This window comes from Desmodus rotundus, chromosome 6, assembly GCF_022682495.2.
Source record: "Desmodus rotundus isolate HL8 chromosome 6, HLdesRot8A.1, whole genome shotgun sequence".
Taxonomy (NCBI): domain Eukaryota; kingdom Metazoa; phylum Chordata; class Mammalia; order Chiroptera; family Phyllostomidae; genus Desmodus; species Desmodus rotundus.
Genome location: NC_071392.1, coordinates 15,998,593 through 16,016,266, shown reverse-complemented (window position 1 = coordinate 16,016,266; position 17,674 = coordinate 15,998,593). Strand labels below are relative to the sequence as shown.

The following is a 17,674-nucleotide window of genomic DNA, read 5'->3' as shown; positions in this document are numbered from 1 at the left end:
ATGTTAGAGTGACTTCCTGCAGTCTGCATTGTTCAAAGAATCAGGTGAACCGATCCTAAGGGATTGCAGGATTAAACTGTTCGAATGGTGGTGAAAATGTTCACATGTAAATTTTTTCTCATTCTCAATCTTAATACACAAAGAACATCTAGGAACGTGTCACGAATAAGGAAAAGCCTTCAAAATCTTTTGCTTTCCATTTGGCTTCCATTAATATTAACTTTGTTAGCTTCCTTTGTCCTTCTTCCCTTCAGATTTTGAGAACACTGAACCGAACATATGTTAACATGAAACAAAAACCCATTTGGAATGACTTAAACCCCAAAGCCGTGACGACAGATGAACTCTTCGGTTTCATACATCATGCTACCCGAGAATGGAAAGATGGCAAGTAGTATATTTTACCCTTTTGAAGGGCTAAAAATTTCTCATCTTTATCCAGAAAAACCATCTCTCAGTTCAAGCCAATTGTAGTCATAGTTGTGGATTTACTGTTTATGTGCCGGTATTACTGGAGAGACAGCAACTCAGAGGGCATTTATTACCTCTAAATTCAAGCTGGATTGGAGTAAGCGGTCAATTTGCATTCAGCAGGTTTGCGCTCTGAGCTGTGTCTTTTTGTCCCACATCCGTTGTGTCAGGGCTCCGTGTGCGCCAGGAAAGAAGTCACCGTGAGTGCCCCAGGGGGCGTTTCTGAAGTACCTGATACAGGGCCCTGGCAGGCGGCAGGCAGGCAGTATTGTAGGTGCCAGAGACAGAAGTCAACGGGACATGACTTTTGTCCAGTTTAAATTCACAAGGACTGTGAATTTAAAATGTTTTCGTCTCTACATCTTGTGAAGTAATGACAACTTAATACAATGCCAGTGACCAAATTTCTCAAGGAAATGTAGAGCGCTTCTGAATATCTCAGCCTCAGAATTATGCCCCTCATTAGAAGAAAATGGAGAAGGTAAAATAAACCAGTGTTTGGCCTAAAATAGATGCTGAACGTATGTGCATGAGAAAGGATAATGCCTTTATTTGGTGTATGTTTTGAGTTTCATGTGGGTTGCCTTTTATAAATTCCCACAACTGTTCCTCGAGGAAGTTACTGTCACCTTTGTTTGACCTCTGGGGAAGTTCGGTCAGCAAAGTTCAGCAGCCTCCTCATGAAAGTCAAAGGCGCCCTTGGTCTGGAGCCCAGGTATGGCTCAAAGCACATTGCCTGCCAGAGGGGCAACGAATTTACAGCAAATTTATTTACTTAATAAAAAAGCAGGATTGAGGGTGGGAGGTGGGGGTGGGTGGGGCGGGGGAAGGTGGTGGCAGGACAATGGAGACAACTGTATTTGAACAACAGTTAAAAAAACTTAAAAAAAAAAAAAAAGACTGTGTACTCTAATTTACAGGCCTTTTCTCATCCATTCTGCGAGAACAAGCAAATCTTACGCACGATGGACCAAAATGGATAGTCCTGGATGGAGATGTTGACCCCATGTGGATCGAATCACTAAACACCGTCATGGATGATAACAAGGTAACACGGCTTCAGGGATGACCCTTAAACTCGCACCCGGAGTGTGTTACGTGTGCCATTCAGCCTGATGTTCTTTATGTAGTTACTTTATGTGTTCTTTATGTGATGTGTTCTTTATGTTTTGGTAAGTGGCACTTTCCCACTAATTCTCTTAATTTCACTGTTAAAGCGCTTACGTGAATATACTTTTCTTGCCTGTTATAAATTTAACCATCTTTAAAAAGAGACATGTATTCAAGAATTTAGGTCACACACATTTTACCATTTCTAAGAGCTAGGCATAAATTATTATGTTTCATCTTTGATTAAGGATGGAATACTTGAATAATGAGGGACAAGTTTGACATTAAGTAGTTCCTGTGGCCACCGATTCAGTGTAAATGCATTCTAAGCATTTTGCCGTGGTTCATCCAGCATTCCCAGCAAAATCAAAGGGCCTTGGGACAGGTCTGTGAGGCACCATTTAAGCCACACCAGGTCTGTTGTTAGGGGGCAGGAAAAAGAATTCAGTAATCATCATTCCTGTAGAATAGAATCAGTTACCCCCTCAAATTCATAGTAATTACTGCTTTTTGAGCTAAGACATTGTTTATCATAAAATATAGGTCTGAGATCTTTATGCTTGCATGAGTTTCTATAGCAAAATGGATAATTGTGGTATTTCAGATCCTAAAGAAAGTTTATTTTTGCGGTATTCAGGCCTTTTCATGTAATCAACTACTAGAACAAATGTTTTATATTTAGTAATAATTACCACAGTTATTTAAAGGTTGGCATCGATAAGTCCATGTTGGTAAGTTTGTTCCTCAAGGGTCAGTGAGCTCCCCTCTGGATGAATGGGGATCTTTATTCGGTCTGTGCCTACTTCTAACTCTGGACGGTGAGCTCACAGCCAGCGGCAGCCCTGCGGGGGAAGTGCTTTCGTCCTTAGGGTGAATCGGCAGTGCTGCTCCGCCCCAGAGTGACAGGGCCCCTTCTGTGCTGTGCTCCGGTCCAGGTGCTGACCTTGGCCAGCAACGAGCGCATAGCCCTCACGCCCTCCATGAGGCTGCTCTTCGAGATCCATCACTTGGGGACGGCCACCCCGGCCACTGTGTCCAGAGCTGGTGTCCTCTATGTGAACCCACAAGATTTGGGCTGGAATCCGTGAGTACTGCTTTGTGTACAATTGTGGTGAAATGTACTTAATCTAAAATCTGCCACTTTAATCATTTTTCAGCGTACAGTTCAGCGGCATGAAGGACATTCACATTGTTATACAGCCATCGCCAGAACGTTTTTTATCTTCCCGAACTGAAGCCTTACGTGCACTAAACAGTGACTCCCCAGCTCACTGTCCCAGCCCAGTACTCACTGTCCCAGCCCCTTTCTATTTGAGCTCTCTGGGCACCTCTTCCAAACAGAATCACACATTAATCGTCCTTTTGTGGGGGGCTGATTTCTCCCAGCGTGTCTTCGGCATCCATCTGTGTCAGAGCACGTGCCAGAATCGACTTCCTTTTTAAGGCTGGATGGTACTCCATTGTACATTTCCAATATGGACCACACTTTGTTTATTTATTAATTCATCAATAGACACTTGAGCTGCTTCTATCTTTTGACCGTTGCAATTAATGCTTCTATGAGCAGGGCATACAGGTACCTCTTTGAGGCCCTACTTTGAGTTATTCTGGAGAGATATCCACAAGCGGAACTCATAGATCGTATGGTAGTTCTATTTTTTCTGCTGTTTTTTCATTCTTGCTTAGTTATAGTTGTCCCACCTTTTCCCCCACTGCTCCCTCTTCCCTGTTTTCCCCACTCCCTACAACTCCCACAGTCAATCCCCCCCGTATTGTCAATGCCCGTGATTCCTCTATTCCTGTTCCTTGGCTTGACCCCTCCCCTTCTTCCCCCCATTAACCCTCTTGCCCCTCCCCTCTGGTCACTGTCAGTTTGTTCTTTATTTCTATGTCTCTAGTTCTGTTTTGTTTGCTTTGTGTGATAGTTCTTCTAAACTTTAAAAATAGAACCAGTCCGGGTAGTTCTATTTTTAAAGTTTAGAAGAACTATCACGCCGTTTCCCACAGCGGCTGTGCCCGTGTTGCGTTCCCCCAGCACTGAGTGCGTGAGCGTTCCCGTCTCTACAGTTCTTCACCAAAACTCGGTATTCTCCCGTTGCCTCGCAGTAGCCGTCCTGACGTGTGTGAAGTGTTATCTCATTCCAGTTCTGATTTCTGGTGTCATAATGATTACTTATGATTAGTTATGTTGAGCGTCTTTCCATGTATTTGTTGGCCATTTGCATATTTTCTTTGGAGAAATGCCTATTTCAGTCCTTTGCCTGTTTTTAAGTCCATTTGTTTGGCTTTGTTGTTGTTCTGAACATTTCTCTTTTTATCTTAGTTTTTAAAAGAGCTAAAAATTTATATGATTATTTGAAGAATGTATTAGCAATCACATTTAAAGCTGATTAATCCGGCTAATTTAAAGAGAATCAAATTAGCATCTGAAGGCCTCTGTCATTTTTAGTTGGATGTAACCCTGTTCACACTGCGTCGCTGTTAAGAAATCAGTATTTGTTGAAGAAGTGAATGAATAACAATAGCTCATATGGAGCGCTTAAATGTAAATACACCATTTAGTGAGCGTGTGTGTGTACATACGGTGTGCACATGTGAACAGTTGGTGATGCTTTGACTTAGAACAAGCTTGTTGTGACCGCTTGCTTACTCTCCCCACACTCACAGTTCCCATAATTCATCCTGGTGGTCACTCGTCACCTCCTGTAGCACTTCCGCTGTGAGCTGTGGAAGCACCCAAGCTCTGCATGTGGACACGCCCTGTGGCCAGTGTGCTTCTTGAGTCAGACCCTTCTGTGCCCTCCCCCATGCTCTGTGCCCCAGAGGCTGCCCTGTGAGGGCCACTCTAGTGCCTCCTTGCCCTGCAGCCCCTGGTTGCTTTGGCCAGTGCGGAGCGCTGGCAGGAAATGAGAGGGAGAGAAGAGATGAATGAGGTCAGGCTGTTTATTCCCCTGGCTCCCTCCCTGTAGGGTCCATCAGGATGACTGTGTCCCTCAAGGGCAGGACACAGGTCCTTTCAGATCTCTTCCTAGGATTCTTTCCTTCCAGGTCTGATATCCTTCATTCTCTTGTCCTTGCAGGGATAGGTGCAACGAGCATTGCTCAGCTACTCCCCCGTGGCATGGCACCTTCCTCCCGGAGTCCCGCTGCATGCCCACACCTGTCCATAGTCCTCCTACCCTGCTGATCCCCCCCACTCTCCTGATTAGGGGAAGACACCTGTTCGAGCCCAACGCCTGCTGAGGCGCTTCTCCAGGCTGCTTTTTCCGTGTGCTGGTTTGCTCACTACAAGTCTGCTCCCTTAACTCTGCAGCAAAGGAGAGCCGTGTTCAGGCTTTTGGGTTGAACACAACTTTATTGGGTTGGGCTCCGGGAGGGAGTGATTTTTACAGGTCTAAAATGAGGAGTTCTTTTTGGGTGTCCAGCTCCTGTCCCCAGCTAGTGTTCTGATGACCCCTTAAGACACTTCTGTTGGATGGGGGCTAGCTGAAGGAGACTCTTCGGTACCCTGGACTCCCCCATGCAGACAGGGACAGTCTTTGCACCCCATTTCCTTCAGAGGGCCCCTGACCCCCACTAGGAGTGGACTAATTTCAATAGTGAACCTCACGGTTCCCCAGGTCTATGTAATTCAGTCTCAATCACACTGTGTAGAGCTACGGGCCAACAAAAGCTGTGTAAAGATGGACTTTGTATCTAGTGCATCCAAGGTCACAGGTTGGATAAAGAGACACTCAATTTGCATTCCTAAGAAAGTTAAACAAGTTTGTCTTCACCATTACATTTTATTTTCATGGAGGTGTTTGCTTTATCTAAGATCTAAGAATAGGTTTGCATTTTTATGTAGATGACCAAAGGCCTATCCAGGTCTTGGTCCAAAGCAATGGGGATTTTCTCTAAGGGATATTTTTATATTTTCAGCTCCTATCACCGCAAACCTTCAATGGGAACTACAAAAAATGGCTATTTTTGGTTGAGGAATGTCTTTGTCACTTCACATTTATTGCATGCTTTACTACCTTACTTTAATGTCATAATACTGACTCATTTAATCTTTAATTACCTTCTGAGATCAACATAATGATTAACCCAGTTTTCCAAACCAGTATCTTAGGTCTTGATTTTTAAATTTGAAAGTGTTAACAGTTAAAGAAAAGAGAAAAGGTAGTAGTATTCACCTCCCCCCATACCACTGCGCCTCCCTCTTTCCCTGTGTTCCTCAATTGTTACCATTTTACCAAGTTTAGTTTCTGTCTGGCTGGACACACTGTCTCTAACAGGCACAGAGACACATACATTTTCTATTTTTATTTATTTTTGATGAATTATTTCAAAGTAAGTCAGACACATTGAGACGCCATCCCTAAGTACTTCAGCGTTTATCTCCTAAGAACGAAGATATTCTTCTACAAGAACACAGTATAATTAGCATTACTAAGAAATTTATCCTTGACCCCTTATCTGATAAAGTCATTTTTTTCAAATTTTCCCATCTACTCTGGTAATTTCCTCCATAGCTTTTTAAAAAATCAAGCATCAAAACAAGGGTCACGCATTGCATCTACTTGTCTCGTCTTTTTAAATCTAGAATAGACCCCCACCTCTTTCTTTTTTTAAGTTGAATTTACTGGGGTGACACATTCACAAAACCATACAGGTTTCAAGTGTACAACTCAACAAAACCTCCGCACACTGCATCCTGCACCTGTCGCCCCAGCACAGTCTCTTTCCCTCCCGTTCATCCCGCCTTTGCCCCCCTCCCCCTCCCGCATCCCCTGCCCTCTGGCCATCACCTCGCTGTCGTCTGTGTTGATGTGCCACGTGTATATATTTCTGTTTGATCGCTTCTCCTTCTTTCGTCCATCCCCCCCAAACTCCCTCCCCTCTGAGGGCCGTCGGTCTGTTCCGTTTTTCCGTGCCTGTGTTTCTGTTTTGTCAGTTTATTTTGTTCATTACATTCCCACATTTCCCCACCTCTGTCTTTCATGACATCTGCAGTTTTGAAGAGAATAAGACAGATAGTTCACAGAACCCCCCATGGTGGTTGCAACGTGGTGATTTCCTAATTTAGTCACTGTGTCTACACATATGGGGTGACATTTTCCTGTAAAGAATATTTTCTCTTACATTTTTCTTCCTCCTTCCCTTTCTCTCTTGCTTCTTTTCTCTCCTTTTTCCTTTCATTTTTGAGGAGTATCATTTTCTATTTATGGCTTCTTTCATTTAGGTTCAATGGGTAATAATCCATTACCTGTATTATTCTTTTGTATGCTCACATTGTCCCGAATTTTGCCAGCAGGAACTTCTTCAAACCAGCCAGTTCCCTGTTCTTTTTTTTTTTCTCTTCTTGTTCTCCTTAGACTTTGAGTACTTTGCTTTCTGGCTAAAAAAGATACTTCTGACTTATCTCAGACTTTCCTTACCTGAGGCCTGATTCAGCCATTTCTCCAAGGAACCAGAGGAAACTCCTTTTTGTATAAGGAATGCTATTTAGAATTCCAGATAGAGATGCTAGGTGTGCTCACTGCCACTGCTATGTCATTGCTTCTGGGTCCTTTCAATGAGCAGAATTATGAAATCTTTTTTTTTTACCTCATATTGTGAGAACTGATAAGACGTTGCAGATAGAAGTTGTGAAATACTGTGTTCATTGTATCTCTGTGGGGTCCATTTAAGGACTAAAGATAGTGCCACTGTCATGTAAGCTTCTTAGAATATTTTGTTAAAATTCACTGAGTTACTGTAAAAAATAAATGTATGCCCACACTTGACAGATAGGGAGCATATCAGGTCCGACAACAGCCTTAAAATCACAAACCACTCATGACCTGCTATAGAAACCAAATACTATTTACTTTAATTCTCAGTTCTAAGTAAGTTTCCCGGAAGAATCCTGGATAGTTCATATAAGTCTGCTGAGATACTGAGAAGCAGAGAGAGGCACAGGAAGTGGAAGAAAATTTCTGAAAATTTGGATGAGCAAGAATTTTTTTTCTAGTGGAAAGGGATGAAATGCATAGAAAGAGAAAAAAATACAGGCAAAGAATTATTTAAATTTGTTCATAATTATTTAAATCATTTTAATAATTATTTATAGTGAACTTTACACTTCAGTGTAAATGGGATCTACCAAACTATGTGTTACTTTGCTTGTAAATAATGACGGGAAAGTTGGGAAATATCTGTAGAATTTAATCTGATTCCAAAAGAGATTACTGGAAAATAACTTCTGGGGTCACAACCTTAGATTTTTTTTTTCTCTATTACTTTGGCTTAAAATATCCTTTTGGCTTTGTCTCACTCATGCTCACACCCGCACTGGATGGGCTTGTTGTCTGCCATCCCCCAGTCCTGTCCTTTCGTTTATGGACCCTTCGTATATGTGTAAACATAAGGATTCAGAAATAATCAACACGCACTGCTGACCAGCAATGTCCTTCTAACTTCTGACCTCCGTCCCAGCTGCTGTGAGTGATCAAGAACCTGATGCTGGTTGGGAGGGGGAGATTACAGGGTGCTCTGATAAATTCCTGCTGTGTCCTATATGACAGATTCCAACCCCACACTATTAACTGATAATTAAAAAAAAAAGTTTTTCAAAGCCAGAAAACTTTGGCTACCTGGATAGTTCCCAAACCACAGGGTTTTCGACTCACGTGACACACCAACAGCACTTCTGGAGAGGGGAATAGCAACAGGGCTGATTGGACGGAACACGTTTGCAAGTGCTGAAGAGACAAACATTCTATCCGTGACCTGGAAATTGGCCTTGAGGTGGTGCCTTAAGGCGTCATGATGTGGCTGCTTCCTGAGGCAGCTTGTCGTTTTCAGTCGTGTGTCTCACCGTAGCAGTACGTTTCATTTGCTCAGGTTCAAATCTATAGAATTTAATTATAAGGAACTTTTTTTTATAAAGTTGGAAAGAATTACCAATAAGTACAGAACTGAATCTTCAATTTTTGCCTGAAGATAATACTCTCTCCTTCTAAATTTGCTCTGTTAATGACTGTTTTGGTTCCAAACTAGAAAAATTGAGTGGTACTTTGTACATGAAATTATCAATTATTCATATTTAATAACATAGACTTTTCCACTCTGTGTTGCGACTGTGTGTCTGACCCTCCAGTGCAAAGACCATTTTCCCTTCAGGGGCTGTGTTGAGGCAACAGCTCCTTGTTATCTGTGCGTAGCCTTCTGCTCCCACAGCGACTGGAAGGACTTTGCTGGGAGGGGGAGGAGGAATTTGTCATACCCATCAGAGTGCTGGCCGCCACTGTCATGCCCGACGGTGACACTACTTACTGCCTTTCCGAGTTGCACAGTGAGGCTGAGTCAAGACCTGAACCCAGTTCCCCCAGTTCCACCAACTCTGTGCTAATGAGTCACGTCTATTGAGAATTGCTCTATGTAAAGTATTAACCTAAGGACTTTACGTGAGAACTGGTTTAATTCTCAGAACAACCCTGAGAAGTCTGTATTATCATCATCTCCATTGACAGATGAGAAACATGAGGCAAAGAGAGGTTTAGTAACTTGCGTAAGGTAACAAAGTTAAAAAAATGGTGGAGCTGGGATACAGATCCAGAAAGTCTGGCTTTGGAGTTCTCTCTCTCTGAGCAATCCCCGCCCCTGCCCCCAACAACAATAAGCTCTGGACACTAAGATTCCTCTTCTGGCAGTGGGTGCAGTAGGATGAATAGCTGAGGGGTAGGCGTGGCCTTCCAGCCTCTGGGCCCAGTAACTAACACCTGTCGTCCATTGTTCTCGATGTCCACTGTCATGTTTGCCCAGATATGCTCTCTCAACTTACCATCATGCACCGGGACTTCAACTGAAAACCATTCCTCTTGGACCTGAAAAAAACTTTGACAGTTCATATTTTATAAACCTAACAATAGTGTAAAGGTAGTTGAATATTTAATAAAACCCTATTGTGAAGGCTCATAAAAATCAAAGGGAGCCTTTTGAAAGCTAATCATCTTGCCTTAATTTCTTCTGATACTGAAACTGTGAAATCTGACTTGCTGAAAGCAAGGTGTGGTTGTAATTGGTCTGGACACACGGCCTCTCTGCTGGCAGCTAAGTGTATTTATTATCACTGCTTCCTATTTAATGAGAACTTTTTGAGCAGTTATTTTTCATTTAACATCATACACTTTCTCCCCAGAGACTACTGTGAGTGCTGCTAAAGCAGTGCTTCATCTCATTGATAAGTAGTATTTTATTAATAAGTTAGAGATAATGTATCAAAATTGATAATACTGTATAAGCTTCAGATTGATACACCTGTACTGAAGAATTAGATGCCATTTCAGAGCCAGGTATTGGAAACATATTATCAACTATGAGGTTACAGTTACACCAGTCCAGTGGTAAAGGGGGACTTTGAAGTAGCCCCTATGGAATCTTCACCTTTTTATTTGCAACTGGTTTCTTATTGCTAAATAATTGATACTGAGGTTAATCAAGAGAAATCCCAAGCTGTTTTCATAAATAAGGTTCACCCCATGGGGACAAACTGCTCTTCCTTGTAAACTCTCAGTAATGCTACTTTTAGTCTATTATTTTTGGCTTCTTCATGCTATTAGGAATGTCTTTTACATTCTTTTCATTAAGGTAAAAATGGCCATTAGAACAATTTTTAAAGAGTTGTTTGAAAATATTTGCAACTTTAGAAATAGAAGGAGCTCACTGAAAATGAAGTGTTGACCAAGCTGTGTGGAAGGGAGACGCTTCTGAATTAATGAAATTCTGTTTTGCAAGATAGGGTTCAAAGCTTTTCTGTGTTCTTTTTCAGGTATGTGGCCAGTTGGATAGACAGGAGGCAGCATCAATCAGAAAAGGCCAATTTAACTATTCTTTTTGATAAATACGTTCCTGCATGCTTGGAGAAGCTGAGAACAAGCTTTAAAACCATCACTTCGATTCCAGAGAACAGCCTGGTGCAGGTATGTCTTCTGAGACCTTGTGTAACATTCCAGCCCCGAGGCAGCACTGGGGCTGACCAAGGCAACCGAAGATCTTGCTGGAGCTGAGGTTTCTCCAACCCTCGCTCCCCAACCCCATGTTCCCTGGTGCTTTTTGCAAACCCCTGGCACACACCTGTCCTATTGTCTTGTCATTCAGGTGTGTGATCTCTTTCACAAGACTGTGAACTAGAGGGCTGAAGCCACCTTTTATTCATTTTTGTATCTCCAGAGACGTACGTACATGGGTGCTAGCATATAGTAGATGCCAAATATGCCTTTATTGAATCAAGTGTTCCTCCCAAGTACATTGAAATAGAAGAAGAAAGGCAAAGTTGTAAGAGCCTTATTTACTTTTCTGTATCCTACGTAACTGGCCCAGAGAAGGTGCTCAGTGTATTTTTGAATGCAAAAACTCCGTCATTAAAGATATTGACCACCGAGTAACAGAAAGCGTCTAGACTCAACCAGAGTCGCTGCCCACAGACCTCCCTTCCTCTCCTGCCCCTCCCCCAAACTCCCCTGCAGTCCGGCCAGTCTACACGGACAGGCCCTGATACTCCCAGGCAGCGTGAGTATTTTTTAATACTCGTGAGACCGCTGGTGAGAGTGGAAGGTGTACATGAAATGCTGTCACGGAAGCAAATAGAGATAATTCACAGCACACAGGAACGAGGGCTGTGACCTGACCTTGGTTCCACAAAGCACCGTCCCCAGCCTCAACAAGCATAAAACTTCACCAAACGTTTATAATTGGAAACCTTCCTGTTTTTCTTACAGGAGCAAAACTGGTTTCAAAGTACGTCGTTACTGTTAACTTACTATGTTACCAAATTTGTTTCAAGCTAAATTAGAAAAAGTCACTAGCATAATAAGAAGAGAAAGTTCAGGTTTTTGGATAATTCACACACCAATTAAGTAAACGCTAGTCTTCAGCAGTAATTATCTGAGGTATAATTTATTTCTGAAAGCAGACCTGAATTTATTCATAATGAATTAATTATGTGGTTAGCCTAATTAGACTTCCTCTGGTGTAATACTTGTAAAAAGCATGGTCGTGTTCTTTCTCGAGTTGACTTGTGTATTTGTGCGATTCTCTGTGGTGTGAAGTTTTTCATTCAAGAGTAGTGTGAAAATAGGTCAGTAGGAATTAATATGACTTCCTCCTTTTGTAGTATTCAGAAATGGCATTTTATCCTCAGCTTCTTTTTAGCTGTTTTATACAATAGTCTTTTTTCTGTGATTACTTATAAGGACGTGGATTTGAAACAAAAATGGGCATAAAAGAGAATAGCTTAAAAGCTACTTTAAGAAATTAGTGTATTATGTTTTCCAGTCTGTCAAACTTTTTTGCTTGAAGTTCTGTGTATTTAAGGTGTATTTCGTGTATTTAAGGTATATTAACTCTTCTGGAATATGCACCAGAGTGTGATTTTATTCATTGCTCACACAGCGCTCAAAGTGTTTTTTAAGTACTGTGTTTGGGAGAAAATAGGGGGAAAAACCGCAAGTTATTAGAATGTTCAAATCGATGGGTAACTCAACGCTGAGACCTTCGGTCTTGTTTGGATTTGAACAGCTCCTTAGAGCAACATGGTTTCAACTCAGAGACAGCAAAGCCTCAGAGTTGTGTGTTATTTTCCTGATAACAAATTGGTGAGTTTTCTTCTGTTAGAAAATGATTTTAAATTGGCAAACATAACACAACATAAAGCACTAGAAGTCACGAGAGAAGATTGGACAATGTGGCAGGTACTCACCTGTTTAAATTAAAGGCCTCTCTGGACTATTGCCAGGACCCAAGTGCCACATCACTGTGGGTTTGCCCCTCTCTCAGGGCCGGGGCGGAAGGGCAGTCCTCACTTGCTTCGATAAAGCTTGCATTGCTCTATATATGACAGTGATAAAAATCTGCTACTGTCCCCCAAAACTAGGGGAAGGGTATGGTGAGTTTTGAGGGTCCGTGACAATGTGAGTTTGTGACAACTAATTGTGCTTCAGAGAACTAACTCAACACCATGTGTATTACTGGTGATCATTTCCCATGGGAATGGCCTCTGCAGTCGCCAGGGTCCCCTCGTTACTGACCTGATACCCTGAATAGGAGGGGTAGGTTTCATAGCAACAGAGCACACTGGGGTGGGTGGAGAGGATGAAGAACAACTTCCCGTAAAGCTAAATTTAGTCTGATGTCCAAAACAATGCCACAGGCTAAGGCTGACAGTCTGACTTTCTAAATGGACGGCCACAGGTGGGGAAAGGGGCTGCCTGCACACTAAGGGAAAGAGGGTTACTTAACAAGAGGGAAATCGCTAAGTAGGCCTGTCCATCCAGAGGAGTGTCACTCATTCATTCCTAGAGATGTTGTAAGACAACACATACTGGTAAGAAGAGATTCTTTAGTTTGTACTCTTCAGTTAGAACACGGGTTTCAGAGTACTGTGTGTGGTCTGACTCCCTATTTATAGAAAAGAGCATAGATAGATGCTCTATCTATGCTCCCCTTTTTTTTTGCTTATATGTATTTCTGTTTGTTACAGTGACTATTAATTGGACAGTTTTTTATTTCAGTTTTTTAATAGTTTGTTATTACTTAGAAGATCGGTTTCATTGAAAGTGGCAAAGGTTTTCCACTGTTGACAGAGAAACCTGAGGCAGTCTCTCCCAATGTAGCAAATCACAGAGTTGGGAAAAGTGATGTACTCTCTTAAGGATAAAGTGAATTTGTTAGTAAGTCTTGAAAACATACTCCACTGCTGCAAAAACATTGCCCTAAACGAATGCGTACTTCTTGTTCTTTAGACTGTTTGTGCTCTTCTGGAATGTCTGCTGACTCCGGAAAACGTACCTTCTGACAGCCCAAAAGAAGTTTATGAAGTCTATTTCGTCTTTGCTTGTATCTGGGCCTTCGGAGGCGCTCTGCTGCAAGATCAGGTGTGTTTAGAAACAGTTTACAGAACCAGTTTTATTTGGGAGGGACCCCCATGTTTTTGTTACATTACAGAAGTCTGTGGTACTTGCCCTGCTCTCTCCTAAGCCTGGGCATTGCCAGGCAAACTCAGCCAGACTGATTATTCTGACCTTGGCCGACAATGCCAGATCCATAGCCCTCCACCAGATCGCCCTCAGCTCAGGCTCTGGGTACCCCCGGCCTCTGGAGCAGGGCCGGCAGTGTGCCTGAGACAGAGCTCTTCGTCTGTCTCAGCCCCAAACGTGCCCTTCCTCTCTGTTCTTTCTTCTCCAAAGTGGCACTCACATTCCCCACAACTGCTCCCGTCTGAAACCTGGGAGGTGTTACTCTTCCTCTTTTGCCAGATGCTCTCAGTGTCAATCACAAAATAGCTGTTGAGTCTGTCCCCTCTTCTCCACCCCTATAGCCCTAATTCAAGAGTGAAACATATTTAGATTGTCCTGGGCTGTCATGGTGTCCTAGCTTGGGCTGCTGTATCAAAATACCAAACAGAAATTTACTTACTAGTAGTTCTGGCGACTGGAAGTCCAAGGTCAAGGTGCCAGTGTGGTTGAGTTCTGGTGAGGACCCTCCTCCTGGCCTATAGACAGCTGCTTTTCCCATTTCCTCACATGGCAGAGAGAAAAAGGTGAACTTTCTGGTGTCTCTTCTTGTAAGGGCACTAATCCCATCACAAGGGCCCCACTCTTACGAGCTTGTCTAAACTAAATCACCTCCCAACGACCCCACCTCCCAATACCCTCACTCTGGGCTTAGGGCTGCAACGTACGGATTGCAGGGGGGGAGGGGGGAGGTGCAATTCCATCCATAGCTTATAATAACCTTCAAATTGGCTTCTTTGTCTCTAGTTTCTCTTCCTGCTACTCAGTCTCATACATGATTCCCAGGGAACAGTCAACCCCAGGCCAGTTCCTTTCCATTGGTCTTTCCTTCGGCCTAAAGTGAAGCTGTGTTTCCTGCACAGCATTTCTAGCACATCCCTTGTGTGGCTTCTGATTTCTTCTGGGCAGACACTTGAGACAAGAACTTTCACAAGTGTATACACACACAGCACACACACATGCACACACCACTGAACCTAGCCAAAGTGCAAAGTGGGAGTTTTTCAGTGCTAGAAATTTGTGCATCTAATCTCCACCATGCACCTCTCTCTATAGATTTTCTCATGTAATTTCACAACAATTCTTTGAGCCATCCTCATTTTGCAGGTAAAGTAAGGCTCAGAGAGGTGAAGTAACATGACCAAGGTCACACTGATAGGAAATGACAACGTCAGGACTCCGACCCAGACACGCCTCCAAATGCCACCCCTTCCAGGGTACCATAGGCTCTTCATGGTCCTAGTCTTTCGGCAGGTGCCCCTAAAGTTCTGCATTAAAACTAGCTGGCCCACATCTTGCAGGCTTCCCCAGGTGTTTCCAGATGTATGCAGGGAGTTTAAGCTGAATGGCATCACAGCCACGAGTACTCGCCGGAGGCTGTAAAACACATGGCTGCTCTAACCCGTGGCCCACTTCAGCTGCCGGTCGCCAGGTTATCAGAAATCGTATCTACAAATAAATGTGATATTCACTTGGCCTCCCAGGTCTTACCCTTCTCAGAAGCCACATTCTCTTCTGTAATCTCCAAGTGCTTTCTGGAGAATAACAGCCCTTAGCTTTGAATGAGAGTCAGGGATTGGTGTTGGATGACTTCGCATGGTTTTCCTCAAAAGCACAGTTTACAGCAGCTGTGGGTTTCTTCTTTGTGGAGACCACACATAGAATTTCCCCGCCACCCAACCCCCCATGGGCTTTTTTCCCAGGGTGCTCCACAAGGTTTTTCCTTTCCCAGGACTGTAAAACCAGGGGAAATTGCATCAGTAGGATGTTGACTGCTGAGGTCTTTGCCCTCCTGACCCTCCGCCTCCCCTTCCTCCCAGGTCATTCTCTCTTCATCTTTCCAATTTCCAAACACGCATCCTTCAAGCTCGAAGCTAGGCATCACAAGGGGCACCTTTGTCTCCAGACGCTTTCTCCCTAATTAACAGTTGTCGTCATCGTCATCATCATCATCTTTAAATTTTCAAAAGGGGTCCAACTATGAAGCATTCAAAAAAGAGGCTATGAGGTTGGAAGCATGAGTGAAGCAGTCTCAGAAATATTCTCAGGATAGCCGTATATTAGTTCAACACATCTGAGGGCCCACTCCCTGCAATGAACGTGCTTAGGGCTTTTCATAAGCTGTCTCCTTGACACCCCAAAAACAAACCTCTGTTACAGTACAACTATCCCCTTTCTTCTTTTACAAAAAGGAGCTGAAACTTCGATATGTTAGCCTGCTTGCGGACCCTGAACTAACTAATACCTTAACCGGGTTCAGACTGCAGTAGCTGACTCGGGACCTGACCTCGGCCATTGCAAACCACTTCCAAAACAGGTCTTATGTCACCTCTCCCTGGGCTCCCACAAACTGCCATCATCACTTCTCACTGGCTGCTGAAGCGACCTTGTCACTGGTCTTTCTGCTTCTCTGCTTGCCCTATAATCCATTATCTACTCAGCAGCCAGAGTGGTTGTTTTTTGATGTAAGTTGAATTTTTTTATATATACTCTAGAATTAAAAACACTCTAATGGATTTCTGTTACCTTTCCCCCCTTTTAAAAATGTTTCAATTACAGTTCACTTTCAGTATTATTCTGTATTGGTTTCAGGTGAACAGAGTAGTGTGGTTAGGCAGTCATATGCTTTACACAGTGATTCCTCCCCTCGATATTTCCAGTACCCCCAGCACCATACAGCTATTGCGATATTATGGACTATACCGCATTCCGTAGGCCACATGTGGCAAACACAAGGCCCGCAGGCCAAACCTGGCCCTCCACCTTGTTTTATCTGGCCCGGCACCTTGTTTCTACCCAGCAGCAGCGCCAAGTTCCTTACCCCTAGTTAAGGAGCAGTTACATTTATCAGCCCTAAAATTACATTCAGCCCTTTGAAGGCAACTATGAGGCTGATGTGGCCCCCGGTGAAAATGAGTTTGACACCCCTGCCCTATGCTGTACTTTACACCCAGTAACTATTTTGTAACCACCAATTTGGATTTCTGTGGCTTTCAAGATAAACTTAAAAATTCTAATACCATGTACAAGGCCTCTGGATCTGGCCCTGCCTCTCTCTCCCCACCTCCTCCTCCTCCGCTCCCTCCCCTCCCACCCCACCAGCTGCACTGCTGTCGAGCACAACAAATTCTTTCATACCCCGAGCTCTTTGCACACGCAGACCTCTCCGTGCGAACGGGAACAGTCTTCTCCCTAGCCTGCACGTGTTCTCAAACGTGGCCGCTCTGACCATCCAGTTACAATAGACTCACCCCTGTTATTCTCCCTTATAGCAAACCTCACTTTCAAGATGCCCAGTTTATCTAGTTCTGCATTTTTTGGCTTCATGTCTGCTACCCCCGTGTTTCCTCACGTGCCCCCTCCGTCTTCCCCATGAACTTTGCGAGGGCAGAGACCTCGTCAGTTTGCTTTCCCACCATAGAATACGTGCATTGTCACTGCGTGGACGGATGAATAAAAGGGTGGTCACCAAAATTCCCTTGCTGATATAGAGGTTAGGTAAAGCAAATTTGGATATAAAGTAGAAATCATGTGTGTCCTGCCTAAAAGAACGGTGCCAGATAAGTAATCCCTTCTGAACCAACTTGACTGAAGACCAGCTTTGGTAGGATGACTAGGGAACCCCTGCCTCCAATCTGAAAATAACCGAAAGGAGCCTAAACTCACCCACCAAAGAGCAGCATAGTAGGAGTATGAGCTTGTTTGGAAGATGGTGAGCGAGCTCCTCCTGCTAAGGCTGATCTCTGCTCTCAGGCCCGGCCACACTCTCCTATCCTCCAGCCATCCGTCTCTAGGCGCGCGTGTCATCAGCCCAGGTCATCATCCAGGACATAAGGGCACCCAAGTAAAAGCACGTCTAAGCATTTCCCCAGAGTAAATGGGAGTCGAACACAATGGACACACACAGTGTTCGGATTTCCCCCCGCCCTCGGTGTTTTGGAGTTCAGGAAAACTCACTCCACCAGGCCCTCCTGTGGGTGGGAGGCAGTGCTAGCGGCTAGTGCCCAGTGGCTGTTTCCCCTCTCCTACTCCCCCAACTCTGATCTAGGCTCGTA

General features: G+C 43.7%; 1 protein-coding gene across 2 annotated transcripts in view; it reads left to right on the top strand.

Annotated features, from left to right (window-relative positions):
• Nucleotides 1-17,674, top strand: part of DNAH11 (dynein axonemal heavy chain 11) — a 249,553-nt gene that overhangs the window by 103,836 nt on the left and 128,043 nt on the right. For both annotated transcript variants that reach the window (XM_045197324.3, XM_053927361.2), the window contains exons 40-44: nucleotides 255-387; nucleotides 1,392-1,519; nucleotides 2,517-2,665; nucleotides 10,379-10,529; nucleotides 13,350-13,481. In XM_045197324.3, the coding sequence (XP_045053259.2) occupies nucleotides 255-387; nucleotides 1,392-1,519; nucleotides 2,517-2,665; nucleotides 10,379-10,529; nucleotides 13,350-13,481 (693 nt within the window). The remainder of the gene's footprint in view (nucleotides 1-254; nucleotides 388-1,391; nucleotides 1,520-2,516; nucleotides 2,666-10,378; nucleotides 10,530-13,349; nucleotides 13,482-17,674) is intronic.